Below are 18743 nucleotides of genomic sequence, written 5' to 3' on the forward strand. Positions count from 1 at the left end.
GACTGGGGAAGTGTGGATTGAGCATTGGGATACCCGGGCACAGGCAAGAAGTCCTCAGAGGAACATTTTCACCCTAAAGATGCATCACTGTCTCTGCAGTCCCTGAGGGTCAGGCCTTGTTTACATCTGAATTCCAGGCAGGGACCTGCATGTGCTTAGAAAATAATTATCAAATAAAGACATGGACATTCCAATGTTCTCTTATTCCGATGTTCTCAATGCAGCAGAACCGACATGCTTTGCTCAGTATGTACCTTCAAAGGCAGGATAGATGAGAGCCATGTGAATGTGAGTCAGCGAGGCAAGTGACTCTTACTTTGGTCCACACTGCCAGCTCACCAGATCCCTGGAGGTCAGAGTTCCAAGCCTGAAACTCTGTAGAGAAGCTAAATGCATGCCTTTGCCTGCGGCTGCAAGTGTCCACTTCTGAATGTAATGCTACCGTTCCTTTAAACTCACACATCCTCTGGAGATCTGTTCATGTCTCTCTACTTATTAAATAGGGACTGTTCAGACTTTTATTTTCTGCTTATTTGCATACTAATGTTCAGAAAGGTTACCGAAAGGAAATATTTACAGTGACAGAGACTGAAGAAAGCAATCGGCACAAACTGTGAACCATCAGTGAAGAAATGTCTCGTTTTATATTGAGATGGCAATTTATTTTGAGGATTTTCCAACGTGAAATGAAGATTTAAAAACTGGAGTGTTTTCAAGGATGAAGGTGGGTTTAGCAGAGGCTGCTGGAGTCCTGCCAGACCCTCCCCACCCATTCCTCCCACCCTAGCCCCACCCTCGGAAGGAATCGTAGGCTTCTGGACAGTTCCCTCACATACTTGCAGTTTCCCTTTTCGTCTGCATTGCTCTGCTTAAGGGCAGAGTGCTGGACAGTTAAAGCTTGTCAAGTGCATCTTCCAAAGAGGCATGACAGTAGGAAGATAAATACCCCTGCTTCTACCCGACACAATTGTTAGAGTGTTCCTGGAAGGAGTGAGCCCAGCTGCCCACAGCTGAACTCCTCATCTACACATTTTTATTGGCATTCCTCATTCCTTGTCTCAATTCCCCTACTTCCTTACAACACTTCCTGGGGTGTCCTCCATAAAAACCACTGCAGCCAAATCCTTGTCTCCAGATTGGCTTCTGGATAAACATGAGATTGGATTAGCTAAACCAATCTTGAGCTGTGAGTCCCAAGTTACACTGAGACCTCTGGAGAGGTACTGGGCCAAACCTGCATCCCCAAAGAGATTCTGTAAGAGCAGCAGAGGCCAGCTTATCACTGACTACTTTGCATCAGACATACCCAAAGAGCAATATCCCTTGGGCATCACCTGGGAAGACCTCATTGTGTTTCCCGTAGAGGATACAGGGTCTCTGAGCCCAATCCTACTATGTAACTAGTGGTGATGGGCTCTCAGAAAAAGAATTAACTATGGCATGATACTGAGATGATACTTGATTTCTTCCTCCGATCTGACCTGGCTCTGTCTCATCTATCAGTCCACTTGATCAGACCTTCTCCTACCTTCTAAACACTTAATGACCCACTCACCCTAATCTCCTGTGCATCCTGTGTGCATGTGGATCTCCACGTGTGTGGGTGGAACACTATGCACCATGCACTGTGCCAAGCGTCTTGACTAGGATGTCTCATTAATTCTTCACAACAGTTAAAGGAGATAATTTAAGTGCTCTGCACCATGCCTGATTCAAAAGAAATGCTTAATAAAGCTATTCTTACTGATGATAGTATTAAATACTTCACAATACTGTAAAGCAATCAATCAATTAAAAATAAAAAAAAGAATCCCTTTCCAAGGCTCAGTAGGAAAATTGACTAATTTTGATTAAGTATTAATTTAAGCCATACAGGTTCTTTTTTCAACCAGCCAACTGATAGATTTATTGACTACCTAATCATTCCAAATCACCAGGAAAATACAAAACATTTGGCATTGCTCCCCCTCTCACCTTCTGATCCCAGTGCTGGGGCTTACTTGACTGTCTCCTAGAGGATGCAATCCATTCAGCTCTTCTCTTCCTCATCAGGGGAAACGGAGGCAATCAAAGCCAGAAATTGAGAAGTGTGTCTACACTACTGCTTTTCCCACTCTGATCACGTGCCCATTCTAACGGAGTTTCTATTTCAGCTGGAGAAATTGGGTTTCTGTCTTTCTGCATCTGTCCTGACAGCCTACTTGGTATCCTAAATCTTCTCAAAGTGGCAGACTGTCTTGTTCTGACAGCCCTTCCTGGCATCCTTCCGACACCCGGCCTGTTCATTAGCCTGCCTGGCCACCCACCTCCATCCCAGAACCTGTTTCCTGCCTCCTTGTCCAGCACCCAGCCCTATCCATCACGTTGCTGCTTCTGCTAAGTCGCTTCAGTAGTGTCTGACTCTGTGCAACCCCATAGACGGCAGCCCACCAGGCTCCCCCGTCCCTGGGATTCTCCAGGCAAGAACACTGGAGTGGGTTGCCATTTCCTTCTCCAATGCTTGAAAGTGAAAAGTGAAAGGGAAGTTGCTCGGTCGTGTCTGACTCTTAGCGACCCCATGGACTGCAGCCTACCAGGCTCCTCCGTCCATGGGATTTTCCAGGCAAGAGTACTGGAGTGGGTTGCCATTGCCTTCTCCGATCCATCACGTTAGGCCTGCCTCAATCCTTCACCATGCTGACCTGGGGGCTGTGCTGCTTCAATCGCGGGCTTCCTACCTCCTGACCAGCACTGCCTGCACACGCCTCTAGACGGCGCCCACCGTCATCTAGAAGAGGAGGCTCTACCCACTCCTGCCCAGCAAGACACCAACTGAAGTCTCGAACAGTGTCTTGGACTGGTATGTGCTTCAGCGGGAGAAGGAAATCGCAATCCACTCCAGTATTCTTGCCTAGAGAATCCCGTGGACAGAGGAGCCTGGTGGGCTGCTGTCCATAGGGTCGCACAGAGTCAGACACGACTGAAGCGACTTAGAATGCAAGCATGCATTGGAGAAGGAAATGGCAACCCACTCCAGTGTTCTTGCCTGGAGAATCCCAGGGACGGGGGAGACTGGTGCGCTGCCGTCTATGGGGTCACACGGAGTTGGACACGACTGAAGCGACTTAGCAGCAGCAGCAGCATGTGTTTTAGCAGAATAGGTGGGGTCTGATTATCTTCACTCGTAAAAGATGGTGTTAGGTGAGTTACCAAAGATGTCAACAATCTGGCCCGGGTGGAAGGCAGGGAGCAAGCATCAGGCACAGGAAGGGTTGGGTGGGGTGAGGGGAGGAATCCCTTGGAGGCAGCAGAAGGAGAAGATGGTGCACCTTGCAGATCTAGATTCAAAACTCACTTTGGCCAGTTACTAGTCCCCGGCTTTGAGCAGAATGCTCCCAGGAGCCTCAGTATTCTCATTTGCGAAATGGTGCAATATTTTTCATAAGATTAGTAGTAGAATTCAATATACATAATAGATAGTTCTACATGGTTCATGGCACACAGGTGCTCTACACACACACACACACAAAAAAAAAAAAACGGAAAATATTATTTCTGACTTAACCTATACATGTATATATGTATGGCTATCTACATTTCTAAAAAGCAAGTTATGTTTTTCTACTATTGAAGTAACAGAGAATCTCTTATTCATTTTGTGTTAATCTCCAATTAATGATGGCTTTTTCAGCGCTTAAATTCCAAGTTTCTCTGTCCCCCAGTCTGGATGTCAAGTGGTTTGAATGATCTGCAAAACACTTCAGCTCTCTGGGGGAGCATGTATTCAAAGGAACCCTTCTGACAAATCCTGCTGTAAATCAAAGAATCCTTTTGTATTGCAACTAATCACCCCTGTATTTATCTGCTTTGTATGTCTGGACGATGGTATATTGGGTTTTCTTAAAGTAGGCATTCTCATATGAGGCATTTTGTTTGTTTCATTATAAACAGCTACAGTATGAACACAGGAATGGTGTTAAGAAACACCATGGTTATGTCACTGGAATTCAAGCTAATACACATGGACCTTGCAAATGATATTTATAAGCAGCCACAGAAATTCAATTTACACAAGTTAGACATTCTGATGATATTTAAAATAGAAGAATTCTCTGTGGTAGGTACATCGATTTTTGACTATTCTGTAGTTTTAGGGAGTATCAGTTCTTTTATTATGTATGCATTGCATACATGCTCAATTACTCAGTTGTCTGACTCTCTGCAACCCCATGGATTGTAGCTCACCAAGCTCCTCTGTCCATGAAATTTTCCAGGCAAGAATACTGGTGCAGGTTGCCATTCCCTCCTTCAGGGGATCTTACCAATCAGGGCTTGAACCAAGCCTCCTACATTGGCAGGTAAATTCTTTACCACTGAGCCACCTAGGAGGCCCATTTTATTTTATGTATTTAACCCAATTTCTTATTAATGGCTCAAGAAGAGTTAATTGTCTTACCACATATTTATTGCTTTGGATACTTTCTGGGTTCATGCCAAGGAACAAACTGGTCCTTAAAGTTTGTAGACCCTGAAATAAATTTTTACAAAGCAAATACTTTTACATATTTTAGACCTATAGGCAATACTTGTCATTAAGTTTTATTGGGCTGGGTTTGTTTCATGAGCTTGAATTTAGTCTTGAATTTAAGGAGTGCTCCAAGTCCTTTTAGAAAATAAAAATTTAATGGAACCTAATCTCTGGATTTGTCAAGACGTTGGGGTGTGTGTGCTGTCTAAAGGATTTACTACCAAGCAGGAAGGCAAAATACTTCTAAGACAAACATGCTTTTCTTCCTGACAAACAGCAAAGACAAGTTCTTCCCTGGAATCGGCATTAGACACAGCTTAACGAGATCAGGCAAGCTGGCTGCAGGAAAGTTCAATGAGACCGGACCAGTAATAGCATCTGATAACTGAATCAGGGAGCCCAGCCTCGTCTCCGGGGGCAGCCAGTCTGTCTTGCACCATGGCTCTCTCTTGCCTCTGCCTACACCAAGAATTACATGGCAACAAAACTCAACCCAGTACGCAGAGGTCCCAGGCCAGATGCTAAACAAACTCTAATCAGGTCCCAACAAAGAGAGTGACCTGAGCATAGACAAATATTAAGATTACAAGCAACCACTGTGGACAAGGCATCTTTCAGGTTTTACTGGCTTGAGACATGGGTTCAGAGAATGTTTCCTAATGATAGTGATGTCTGAAAATAATGGATCAAAATGAGAATGTATCAAGGAATGACACAAAAACAGAAAGAAGGGGAAAGAAACAACATGACAGAAACATGCCTGTCCTCCAAATTTTACTAACATGCAACACTAAAAAACATCCTTAAGACAAAGGGGTTTAAAAAACATCACAAAACCAAAAAAAATCCCACATTTTACTTTTGGGGGTGGGGGGGAAAATCAGTAAGAGATCATTTTCCAAAACTTGCCACAGAACTTTATAGATGGAGGAGAGGACGAATAAAGTGATGACCAAGGCAAAACACAGCCCCATTCTCTGATCCCATGAAATGGCTGAACAACAACTGCTAAACTTCTTGCTATTTCAAATACAATGTGCATTTCCTGCTTTTTCTATTCTAGCACTGCCCTCGTGTGGTAAAATGGCAACATTGCAGCCTACCGCATTGCACTTTAGCAATCACCTTTTCCTTAAAACTAGTAAGAAAAAAATCATGGAACCCCTGCTCTCGGTCAAGCTTCATACTAAGTGCTTTATACACATTAACTTATTTAAGGTAGGAACTAGTATCTCCAATTTATACATACTCTAACTTGCTTGTGGTCACATAGTAATTAAGTGGCTCTGAGAATTTCAAAAGAAGACTGATTTACATGATTGTGCATTGCATTAGGTAAATATTAACATTTTAAATAAACATCTGTTACAGAAATACAGATAGGGGTTTTAATGAACTACTAAACCATCCCACCCCCTGTTTTGCAGTATATACTTACTTCTATTTGCTCCGCAGCCATCAGAAATTGTTTCACGTGACTGGGGAAACGTTATACTTTTTTGGTGTAAAGATTAGTTTAACCTCCTTTATGTTTAGAGTTTAAATAGTTACCAAAGCAAGATTAAAATAGTCACCATACCACTTACAAAATCTGCAGAAAAAAGCAGGACCTTGTCTCTCCTGTCTCCACTCACATGAAGTGGATATTGTCTGAGATAATGAGCTTTATAAAATTACTGTTTTAAGCCTAATATTTGTTTATAACCTGTTCTAATGCTCACTTCTAACCTGAAATCTACCTAAATATTAATGAGGAAAAGTCCACCCACAGTATTATTCGTTCTAATAGGAATGTAAATCTCTGGCTTTTAGTGCGTTAAGTTAAATAGGACAGGCAGGCGGTTGAGCACATGAGTTCAGCTGTGGATATCCGAAGGCGCGCAGGTCCTGCTTAGACTTAGGTAGAGACCAGGAGCAGGGGCAGGTCTTGCTGGGAACTGAAGGACTCATCCTCGACAGAATCTGTGATGCCGAGTAGAAATCTACATGAGCACATGAGCCAAGCTGGGACACTCTGGTCTGGGATGGGGAAGTGGTCTGCGGGCAGGGCCCCTTGCTGGGCATTCTCAGTTTCATGGGGTAAGACAGAGTGAGCAGGCAGGAGAATGTCTGCGAAGCTGGGAGAGATGCTTCTGACAACTGCTCAGGGACACAGGGCAGAAGTACTTCTGAGGTCGGTTTTGTTTTATGGAGCAGTGGAGTCAGTATAATTGATATCAATTGATATAGTTGATAGGAAGGCATTTCCAAGGATGGTAGACTCTAAAAATTTCACCATAGTTATAGGAAGAGGATAATCCATGTATTTCCCAAAGTTCTTACCCACACACAGCTTCACGGCTGTAACACAAGAAACAAAAACACCATGACACCTCAGAGAGGGTCTCAGGGAGGTAGGGCCGCATCCCTCTCCGTATCCAGAGCTTTGGTTTCTCCCCTCCAGTCCACGCTTGAGGTCTTGGACTGGGAGAAGGCAAGGAAGCAGAATAGAGCACTGGCCTTACCGCATGAGACCAGAGAAGCTGGTTCCAACCAATTCTCGGCAGGATTCTGTACTCTCATCTGCTGGTTCCCAGCTAGGAGCGGACCCACAAGGTGAGGCTGCGGTTGGTAGACAAGGTCCTGCCTCCCCAGCTGGCAGAGAGTGTTTCTAAACTGACTGGCAAGGGTTTTGCTGGGCTGACCCCAAGCAAAACTGGGAGGCGAGCTCAGTAGCTTTTCCCCTCCACCCTCCCCTGCAAGGAACGGGCCTGAAGTTTACCTTACTACTCACCGAACGTTTGTGCTTTCATCGTTCGCCCAAATGAGGAATCAGTGGCTTTCTTAGTTATAATGCTGGCCATCAGTGTGATCCAAGGGGGTGGAGAAACATCCACCAGCCTGTGACCACCTCGCATCCTGGCAGCATCCAGGAGCATGCGCCCTTTGTAATGTAGCCCCTCCCCTACGCCCAGGTAGCTGGACGCACCGCACGTGTGATTGTTAAGTGAGGGACCAGCAGAGCACTGGATTGGGCAAGGAAGTCAGGTGATTTCCAGCGCTATGGGTTACTACTGTGCCAACCTGGGTGGGCAACTCACTCACCTGTGTCTTAGCAAGATGCAGCACAGCTGGGTCAACCTAACAGGACAGCTCAAATGAAAGAGGGCAAATGAAATGCTTTGCAAAGGATGAGATTTAATACTACTCTGCTCGGAGGGCATCGCCAATGAGAAATAAGTGTGACCCTCCATGTGGGGTCCAAAAAATTCAAGGAGGATCTGTCAAACCAATCATATGAAGAGTGAGAAGTATATTTTCTTACCCTAGGGAGCAGAAAAGTTTAATATAAAGGGTGATGGGAAGGGAGAAAAAGTAATATATTGAGACAGGCAGGAAGGTAATATGAATTTATGAGCCAAAGATAATATATTTCTGCTCTGTGTGTTCTTGAAAGTTAAATCTTCGTATCAAGTAGAAGAAAAAAGAGTGATTTTTTTCAGAAAAATTCAATCAGTAATACCTAATAAATGTATAATATAAAAATACTGTACCAGAATCTGTGAAGGGTTTTCTTCCTTCTGTGTTTCTTATTTCAATCAGTGGCATCACCACCCACCTCTTCATCCAAGTCAGGCTCCTCCCTTTCTCTCAATCCCACCCCCCCATCCCATCAACACCAATTATATCCATTTTACTTCTACTTTGTATATACCACACCTAAATCTCCCTCCCTGGTCACCCCTACTTCTCAATCCCACCTTGCAACTTAGAAACCCTTTAAAGGGATGGGCTGTAAAGAAAGCTGAGTGCCAAAGAATTGATGCTTTTGAACTGTGGTGTTGGAGAAGACTCTCGAGAGTTCCTTGGACTGCAAGGAGATCCAACCAGTCCATCCTAAAGGAGATCAGTCCTGGGTGTTCATTGGAAGGACTGATGCTGAAGCTGAAACTCCAAAACTTTGGTCACCTCATGTGAAGAGTTGACTCATTGGAAAAGACCCTGATGCTGGGAGGGATTGGGGGCAGGAGGAGAAGGGGATGACAGAGGATGAGATGGGTGGATGGCATCATCGACTCGATGGGCATGAGTTTGGGTAAACTCCGGGAGTTGGTGATGGACAGGGAGGCCTGGCGTGCTGCGATTCATGGGGTCGCAAAGAGTCGGACACGACTGAGCAACTGAACTGAACTGAAATGATGCTCATTTCACTGTTTGTCTTCAGGTCTAAAGCAGGTGTTCCCCAACAGTAGGCCTTGGTGGCGGGGGGGGGGGGGGCGGGCGGGAGTGCAAACACTCGAAAGGAGGGGCTTGGAGGTGAGGCATGGAGCTCTGAGCTGGAATCTGAAATGCAGGACAGTGGCTGCATGATCTTCAGGGGAAAAGCTGCTCCTCCCACATCATTCCTAAATGGCTCAGCCCTCACTCCATCCCTTCCCTCTCACATCCTCTGGATGGCACCTGCACAAGCACTGTGGTCAAGAACTTGAATCCTAGAATCACAACAACCTAATGGGAGAAAAGCTATGACAAACCTAAACAGCATATTTAAAAGGAGAAACATTACTTTGCCGACAAAGGTCAATATAGTCAAAGCTATGGTTTTTCCAGTAGTCATGAGAGTTGGATTATAAAGAAAACTGAGCGCTGAAGAACTGATGCTTTTGAACTGTGGTTTGTAGAAGACTCTTGAGAGTCCCTTAGACTTCAAGGAGATCCAACCAGTCAATCCTAAAGGAAATCAGTCCTGAATATTTACTGAAAGGACTGATGCTGAAGCTAAAATTCCAATACTTTGGCCAGCTGATGCAAAGAACGGACTCATTGGAAAAGACTCTGATGCTGGGGAAAATTGATGGCAGGAGGAGAAGGGGACGACAGAGGATGAGATGGTTGGATGGCATCACCGACAAATGGACATGAGTTTGAGCAAGCTCTGGGAGTTGGTGATGAATAGGGAAGCCTGGCGTGCTACAGTCCATGGGGTCGCAGAGTCAGACACAATTGAGCGACTGAACTAAAATGAATGACTGTGTGCCCTGGGGCAAGTTATTGAGCATGTGTGAAATGAGACTAACCATAGCACTGAATGGGGGAGGGCGATGTAGGGAGTAGCCAGGGAAATAAAGCTTGTAAAGTGCTTTGCATAAAGCCGCCCCTAGTGGGCGCTCTGCTACCATTAGCCATTCGGGCCCTCATCTCACCATTCGGGCTCAGCTAAAACCCCACTGAGGAGCCAAAACTCAAGAGGTAAGTTTGGAAGTTTATCTCCACCATCTCCTCTGACTCCTGACTCTCAGATGAGAAGATAGGGCAGAGCGAGACTTGAGGAAAGTAACTGGAGGGCAGGCTAGCAAGAAACGCCACTCTACCCACTTTTAAAGATTTGAGTCTTTGCTGTTACCTCACTGCTCTTTCCTTAATTCTTAGTCTCTTTAAACTTTTCTTCTTTTTTTTTTTCGGCCCCCACCCACCTTTTATTTGTGAGCAAGAAGAACATGAAATTGGGAGTGTGTCTGACAGAAATTCAAATCTGAATTTAGCCATGTACATTTGTGTGGCCTTGGGAATGTTATACCTAAGGTCACTGAGCCTTGTTTTCAAGCCGCTGTAAAACGGGACATAAAAGATGAAGTCAATGAATACCCAGGGGACCCCAGCACAGTGTGACACATGAAGGCAATGGGCAGTGCTGCTACTGGTCTCCAGGGATTCCAGGTCTTTTCTGGCTTCTCCTCCCATGGCCCATTGCCCCAAACCATTTTGCCCCCCACGATAGGGGCATATGATAATTAATTTTATGTGTCAACTTAGCTAGACTACAGTGACCAGTTGTTTAGTCAAATAGCCTAGATTCTGAGGTAAAAGTATTTTTTAGGTGTGATTAACATGTACAAGCAGCACTTTAAAACAGATTACCCTCCATAACATGGGTGGGCCTCACCCAATCACTTGAATGTCTTAAAAGCCAATGTCTCACTTGAGGTTTCCCAAAGATGGAATTCTGCTTCCAGAATGAAGCACAGAAATTCTATCTGAATACCCAACTTTAAGATTATAAAGTCTGTAAAGTCTGAATCATCTGCTTTCACCTGAATTTCAGCCTGCCAGCTTGCCCTGAGGATTTCAAACTTGGCAGTGCACACAGTCACGTAAGCCAATTTCCTAAAGGAAATGTCTACTATCTATATATCTCTCTATCACCTGTTGATACTGGTTATCTGGAGAACCCTGACTTATACAGGGTACCACTCTGATGGGCTAACCCACTGCCTTGATTTGGCTACATCACTACTGGGAAGAGACCCAGAGTCCATTACAAGGCCAGAGCAGATAGCAGTGACCTTTTTGTTTCTCTCTTTTGAGTAACTTGCCATGAGAGAAGTTTCAGCCATCTCACTCATTCTCCTTAGCTCCTTCCTCTTGTGTGGTTGGAATTCTATCTTGTCCATCAGAGTTGGCTGGAAGGCTGGGTCCTCTGTCTATTTCTCTGGAGGGTTGGAGGCTGTAGAGGTCAATGTGTCTTCTCTTCCTTATTTCTTAGGGACTCTACAAATCAATTCAGAAAACTCTGGCTGGTACTGTGGTTGGATTCTGTGAAGTACACAGAAGAAGAAGCAATAAGCGAGCTTTGGTATAAAGCGAATATGAGAAGACTAAGCCCAGATTCATGCCAAATAGAAGAGAAAAGGTGGAACCAGTGACAGATTTTATTTTCTTGGGCTCCAAAATCACTGCAGACAGTGATAGAAGCCACAAAATTAAAAGACTATTGCTCCTTAGAAGAAAATCTATGACAAACCTTAGACAGCATATTAAAAAGCAAAGACATCACTTTGCTGACAAAGGTTTGTGTAGTCAAAGCTATGGTTTTTTTCAGTAGTCATGTACAGATGTGAGAGCTAGACCATAAAGAAGGCTGAATGCCAAAGAACCGATGCTACAGAATTGTGGTGCTGGAGAAGATTCTTAAGAGTCCCTTGGACTACAGATCAAACAGATCAAACAAGTCAGTCCTATAGGAAATCAACCCTGAATATTCATTGGAAGTACTGATGCTGAAGCTGAAGCTCCAATACTTTGCCCACCTGATGCAAAGAGCCAACTCACTGGGAAAGACCCTGATGCTGGGAAAAATTGAAGGCAAAAAGAGAAGGGGGCAACAGAGGATGAAATAATTAGATAGCATCACCAACTCAATGGATGTGAGTTCGAGCGAACTCTGGGAGATAATGAAGAACAAGGAAGCCTGGTGTGCTGCAGTCCATGGGTTCACAAAGAGTCGGACAAAACTTAGTGACTGAACAACAACAAAGCCCAACTTAGGAAAGTTCTCTTCATTGGGGTTGAAGTCAAAGCCATAGCTAGAATCTAAAGTTAAAGTTTACTAAAAATTTTTTTAAATCCACAGCTGTTGCTCAGCTATTCTTGGCAAGCACCCCATGCTGAGAGATAACTGGTCAAGGGCAATACTCCAGCAGCCCCTGGCCAAATACTATTTTAATACCATCAAAATCTCATGCCAGCTTTTAATATCTGAGGTGTCAGCACATCACTGCTGATGGTATTTATCATCCCTTAGGAACATCTCCTCTGCCTTTTCCAATTCTTCTTTCCTCATCTCTCTTCCCTGCTCTTCTTCCCTTTTCACCTTTCTCCTTCCTAATTTTCATGTTCCTTCCCTTTCCTCTTTCCTCACCTTTCTTTATTCAGCTTTTCTGCATCATCATCATTACTCATTAAGAACCATACAGAGGCAGAAGGAAGATCATCCTTTTCTAGGCCCTGTCCCCTCCGCACATCCATGCAAGTAAGAACAGGTGAAGGTTAGCATCAGAAGCAACTCTGAGCAAAAAGGTCTGGAGGGGACCCACCTGGACAGCAGCCTGCAGGCAGAAGGTATGCAGAGATACAGGGCATGAGAAGATCTGAAAGGATGAGAAACAGCCAAGAGACAGGGAATTGCTTCATCATATTTCTTCTGAGTCAAACAGTACAGAGTGCTGGCTAAGAGCATGTGTTCAAGTGCCTAACTGCTTATTCATCTTGGTCCCCCTAATTTCTAGATATGTTAGTTGAAACGAGTTAGTTCACCACTCAAGGACTTGGTTTCCTCTACTGTAAAATGAAACAGTAATGTGACCCACCTCACAGGGTTAACGGAGCAAGTAAATACAGTTAAGTGCTTAGAACACTGCCCAGCACATAACAAATATCCAAGAACTGCTAGCTGTTCCCAGTCCCACTGGAAAACGGAAGCAACTTGTAAGAATCAAAACTCATCTCTCCCTTTGGGCTGCTCTGAAATTCAAGAGGGAACCGGCCCTGCAAGAGAGGGCAGGAGGACAGTACCATCGAGGCCGGCAGGCACCGATTCCAGGCAGTTCCTCATGGAACTTTTGATGCACTGATGCACTGAAAAGGTATACTATCAGGTAAGGAGGACTTGGGTACTGGCCTGAGACCCTAACCCCCCATAACAATGGGTAGAACACAGGCTACTATACGCCAAACTCCAAATGTCCACTAACCAACAATCCACTCGTTAGATGGTAACTGCCCACAACTCCAATATACACACAAATTCCTACAAAGTTAAACCTCAAATGGAGTATGTCATAGGTGTTTCTCACAGTTGAAATGTGCCACATGTGGAAAAGGCTTAGAAGCACCATCTTAAACATGGTATTTGGCTGGAGATTATTTGTCCCTTTAATTCCTTGACCTTTCTTGATATTTCTTTCCAATTTTGTAGTTAGCCAATTCTCTTCCTTCAGTTTTTATCTGAATCCTGATATATGTGAATATAAGACTCAGAACATTCTCATACTGAAGCTGGATGGCAGCCTCTAGAAGGGAGTCTTTTTGAGACAAGAGGTTCTTGGCTCTACACAGGAAGGTTCTGTCCATGCAGGCCATGTGGAATAATGATGGAGAAAGGGTCACTGCAGATGAGAAAGGAGAATCTAGGACCCATTCCAAACTCACAAATATGATGGAGGAGGCAGTAAGAATATGAGTGTTATCTACTAGGACGCCATGCTCCTCAGAGGTGACTAATGAAGATAAAGTAAGCCCATGTTTCCTGACCCTCCACACTGAACGAGATGAGGTGGAGAAATAGTGAGAGGTATTCGGGAGACTGCCTTGACCACATTTCCCTGCATTGCTGGAGCTCATAAAAGGCTGATAAGAGGGGCTTCCCTGGTGGCTCAGTGGTAAAGAATCTGCCTGCCAATGAAGTAGACATAGTTTAATCCCTGATCCGGAAAGATCCCTCACGCCACAGAGCAATGAAGCCCACGCGTCACAGATATTGATCCTGTGCCCTGCAACAAGAGAAACCGCTGCAATGAGAAGCCTGCACACCACAGCAAAGAGCAGCCCCCGATCACCACAACTAGAGAAAAGCCCACGCTGCAATGAAGACCCAGCACAGCCAAAAATAAATTAAAAAAATTTTTAAAGCTGACAAGGGGGTCACTTCTAAGACAGAGAAAAGTCAGGAAACCAGATTCAGCAGGATCTAAGGAGGAACCTTGGAAGACTTGCTTCTCTTTCTCCTTTGCTCACATTTCACCTCACACAATAGCAGTTTCCCTCCGCTGTGGACTTCTTTGCATTTTTCTAATAGACAGCAGGGCTCCTGGAGGGCAGCCCGTGTGCTTCAGCATTTCGTGTTCCCACACTTGGCATCTTTAAATCGTGGAAAACATTCACTATGTATATTTCTTGAGTAACTTAATAAAGGAATTCAACACATACTTATGGAACTCTGTACTACACGGGAAAGATGAAATGGATTTGAAAATGTAATTTTGATAGCATTCAAGACAGAGGGATAATGTTTTTATATAAATATATAAATATATTTTTATATAAATAAAAATAGCAGTAATAAATCTTACTTTAAGAAAATAAAAAGAATATCATATCTTACCTGGTGACTGCTGGTCTCAGAAACTTTAACATCCAAAGATCCTGCCAGGACAGCATACCAGTTGGTTCCAATATCACCTTGGCGAAATACTGGAAAAGAAACAGGCAGGTAAGTAGGCCAAATATAAGTTGGTTTTACCACGTAATCTGATAATTTTTAACTGACTGTTCTGAGCCTAACTTGGACCTAGATGAGATTCCTCTATCTATTCCCACCAGAACATACCATAATTTTCTTTCCATCTTCTATCAACAAAGAAATATCCTATTTATTCAACATTCCATGAAGCAGAACTCTATTAAACAGAACTCTTTTATATTTACACAGTAGCAATAAGGGATGATAACCCTAAAGGCTATAAGATCCTTTGAATGTAAGAAGAATTGTCTGGTATTCTCTGTAATTTGTCATAAATACACTTCATTGTATTGTGATACTTGGAAGATCATTACTTTAGATGGGGTATGTATTAAAAAGACTATGTGAGTCAACAAAACCAGATCACCACCCTAATTTCACAAATCTATTTATATTAAAAAACAACATGTTTTCTAGAATAGAATGTCTCATTTTAAGCTAACCAATGACTGATTAAGAAAAATAAAATCTGTTAAAAAAAATTTTAACTACCATATTGTCACTGTCCATTTGCTAGATTGTTGAATAAATTCACTGCTTTAAGGTATCAGGAGGTAACCACTCTTTGGAAATGATTCTCATCAGAAATTTCTGAACTCAGTTTTGCTTTACTTTTGTATCTCAGAGACAAAACATTTAGCTATTTAGTAAGAATCTTAGTTCCCACGTCCTAGTTAAGACCAATAGTTTGGAAAGTCATCCTGAAACAGTGGTTCAAAAATCTCATGCAAACCCAACTATCCTTTTAAAATATTCTAGCTAAATAACTAGATGGAATGATCTGATATTTTAAAATTCTTTTCACAGAATCCTACCTCAGAAGTCAAGTGGCTCAATGAAAAATCACATGACAACTCAGTGGGATAGTTGAGTTCTGGCAAGGCTAAGGCTCACTGCATAAGAGGAAGCTTCTGGGAGCCATAATTAATGATGACAAGCTGTTCTAAACTCTCTGACTAAAGCATGCTGTGGAAAGGCAAGAACAACAATGGTATCCCACCAGGTGCAATGACAAGCTTAAGATGGGGGATTGATGAGTTTATAGCTGGCCTTGCCAGTAACTCTGCTATTCCTTGCCTTTGCAAGTGACTTATTTTAGAATTAGGGCTTTGCCTTTCATGAACTTCTTGGCCCCCAAAGATATTATTACTTGCCAATCAAATTCACATTACACATCATAGAAGACTCATTTTGAAAACGGCTGTAAGAAATAGAAGACAGAGTCTTATCTCTTAAAAAATTATGTTCCCACTGAGTAAGAATAAAAAATATTGGTTTGAAAACAATATGTGTGGATGATTTTTTAAACAGAAGTGCGACTCTGCTTTGTTGTGTACATAGGCAAATATCTTGAAGGACACACACAAAATGTAAACAGCCATCTCTGGATTTGGGGATTGTAGGTGATATTCGTTTTGTCTTCTAAATTTTCTACAATGATGTTGTGACAAACCCTGTTAGTTCCCCATTTGAAATCATGCCCTGAACATGGATTATATACAAGTTCCCACCCTCCTCCACAAGGCCAAACACTGAGCATATGAGTTTCTTCCCTAGCTCTACTGGGGTAACCATGATTGGTCTAAATCAATCATGTGGTCCCATAATCTGTGCCAGTGATTGGTTTAATCAGCGGCACATGATGCAATTCTGGCCATTGAAACAATACAGGAAGTCTGCTGGGGGACTTCTGAAAAAGAGATAAGAAATAGTCCTTCAGCAGGAACAAAAGCCAAAGCCACAAGATGAACAGCAAAAAAAAAAAAATAAACCAACAAAAATATGAGAGAAACCTGAGACCTTAATAACGTCATTGAGCCACTTAATCAACCAGCCCTGAAGCCATCCTACCTCAGGACTGCTTATTCGTGGATAACTGATCTTCCCTCCTTATAGGAGTCATGGTTAAGCCAGTTGGATGGGAGTTTTCTGTTACTGCAGTATGAAGCATGACAACAGATGCTAATAGCATTACTTTTTTAATGAGAATATACTTGTATAGTTTTTTAAATGCAGCTGTCACTCTATCATTTTACTCCCCCACCCCTTAGTCACATCTGGAATAGATGTTACCAGTGAGGTTAATTCAAACATTACTATTGTAAACCAGCTGTGCTTTAATTTTTAAAATGACTATTATCATTAGTTTAGACCTTTTATCTTATTTAACATCCTTTTGCTGTTGCTGTTTAGTCATTAAGTCTTTTCTGACTCTTTATGACCCCATGGACTATAGCACGCCAGGCTCCTCTGTCCATGGGATTCTCCAGGCAAGAATACTGGAGGGGGTTGCCATTTCCTTCTCCAGGGGATCTTCCCAACCCAGGGACTGAACCTGAGACTCCTGTGTCTCCTGCATTGGCAGGTGGATTCTTTACCACTGAGCCACAAGGGAAGCCCATTTAATATCCTATTGGCTCCCATATTTCTTGGGTTACAGAAAATAATTGTATATTAGAACTTCTAAGGATCTTGCTGAATATATAAATCCTTCCAGCTCCATCTGAAAAGGAGACTGCCTGGAAGAACCATTTGCATGCTATGGACAAAGGAGTTAAGGAAATGCTGATTTAGAACTGAATAAACAAGGAGAGAGAAATGTCAACCTCATACCTTTGATTGAGCTCAACTATTTGGCACAAAGATAACCCATTTGCTATCCATCCCCACAGCATAACCACAAATGAGCACAAACTTATACATGAAAACACACCACTGGAGTTGCATTTCTTACATGTTATTCCTTTTTCCAGATTCTCATAATAACCACATAAACAAATCTGATGAAGGAGATTTGGGTGAAATTTCTCAAAAGCTTTAACTTCTTTCAGCCGTGTGAAGATTATATCCACATCTTCACTGGATCGTTCCAATGGTCTATAAAAGAGAGAAAAGGCACAAAACTGTATCAGAAAGAACTTACTTGAGTCCACATGCGTTATTATTCTAAACACAAACAAATTAATGGAAATATATGAATTGCAAGTATTTTATTGCAAATATTTATTCCCCTACAACCATTATAAGTATTTCCAGGCCTAGAGTCTGTCATATAGAGTGAAATAAGTCACAAAGAGAAAAACAAATATATATTAACATATATATGTGGGATCTAGAAAAATAGTACAGATGAACCTATTTGGAAGACAGGAATAGAGACACAGATGTAGTGAGCAAACTTGTGGACCCGGAAGGGGAGGATGAACTGGGAAGTGGATTGACATATGTGCAAGCCATGTGTAAAACAGATAGCTAGTGGGAACCTGCTATATAGCACAGGAAGCTCAGCTTGGTGCTCCCACCTAGCCAGATGAGATGGGTGGCAGGGTTGATTGAGGTCCAAGAGGGAGGGCACATATGTATACACATAGCTGATCCACTTTGTAGTATAGGAGAAACTAACACAACAGTGTAATACCCCAATAAAGAAAAAAAAAAAGAAAGTATTTCCAGACCTTTGTCTACTACCCACCCTAAACGACTGCAGGTGAAAAGTCACAATGACTGCAGACGGTATGATATTGTGATTTACAATAAAAATACAAAATTATAAGAAATTGTTCACTGTTCCTTGCACAGAGCTAAAACTCTTGCTATTTCTTATCTAAGAGTCACAGGGGTATCTTTGGTTATATTTGGCCTTTTGCCCTCAGATCCTGAAATGCTTAAGTGTCATAAAGGTGAAATGGGTGTCAAGCTCCTTTCCATCACAACTGAGTTTATATTAACAAAGTGACTTTTGGAAAACTCCTAGGTAACCTAAGGATGGGGACTGGTTGCCTGGAGAACCAGTCATGAGACTAGAGGCTTGGTAATTTCAGCAGCACCCTCTGATGTTGGGGGGTGGTGCGGCAGGAGATTGAGTTCAGTCACCAGTGACCGATCAGTTTCATGAAGCACGCCTAAGTAATGAACCCTCCATAAAAACCCCTCAACAGTGGGGCTGAGGTTGGTGAACACTTGGAAATGTGGGGAGTGGCACCAGGAGAGGGCATGACCTCTCTGTGCCCCTTTCCCACACTTTGCCGGTGCATCTCTTCTACCTGGCTATTCCTGAACTATACCTTTTTATAAGAAATCTAGTAAGGACTTGTTCTCCTGAGTTCTGTGAACAGCTCTATCAAGTTCATCCACTATAAGAGGGGCTCGTGGGAATCTCCAGTTTACGGCTGGCCAGTC

The 18743-nt window shown here is 43.0% G+C and overlaps 1 protein-coding gene across 3 annotated transcripts in view; it reads right to left on the minus strand.

The window, feature by feature from the left end:
- Positions 1 to 18743, minus strand: part of RAPGEF4 (Rap guanine nucleotide exchange factor 4) — a 315899-nt gene that overhangs the window by 244265 nt on the left and 52891 nt on the right. For all 3 annotated transcript variants that reach the window (XM_043894163.1, XM_043894162.1, XM_043894169.1), the window contains exons 2-3: positions 17299 to 17441; positions 14427 to 14515 (exon numbers count right to left, since the gene is read on the minus strand). In XM_043894163.1, the coding sequence (XP_043750098.1) occupies positions 14427 to 14515; positions 17299 to 17441 (232 nt within the window). The remainder of the gene's footprint in view (positions 1 to 14426; positions 14516 to 17298; positions 17442 to 18743) is intronic.

The sequence above is a fragment of the Cervus elaphus genome, chromosome 33, assembly GCF_910594005.1.
Source record: "Cervus elaphus chromosome 33, mCerEla1.1, whole genome shotgun sequence".
Classification (NCBI taxonomy): domain Eukaryota; kingdom Metazoa; phylum Chordata; class Mammalia; order Artiodactyla; family Cervidae; genus Cervus; species Cervus elaphus.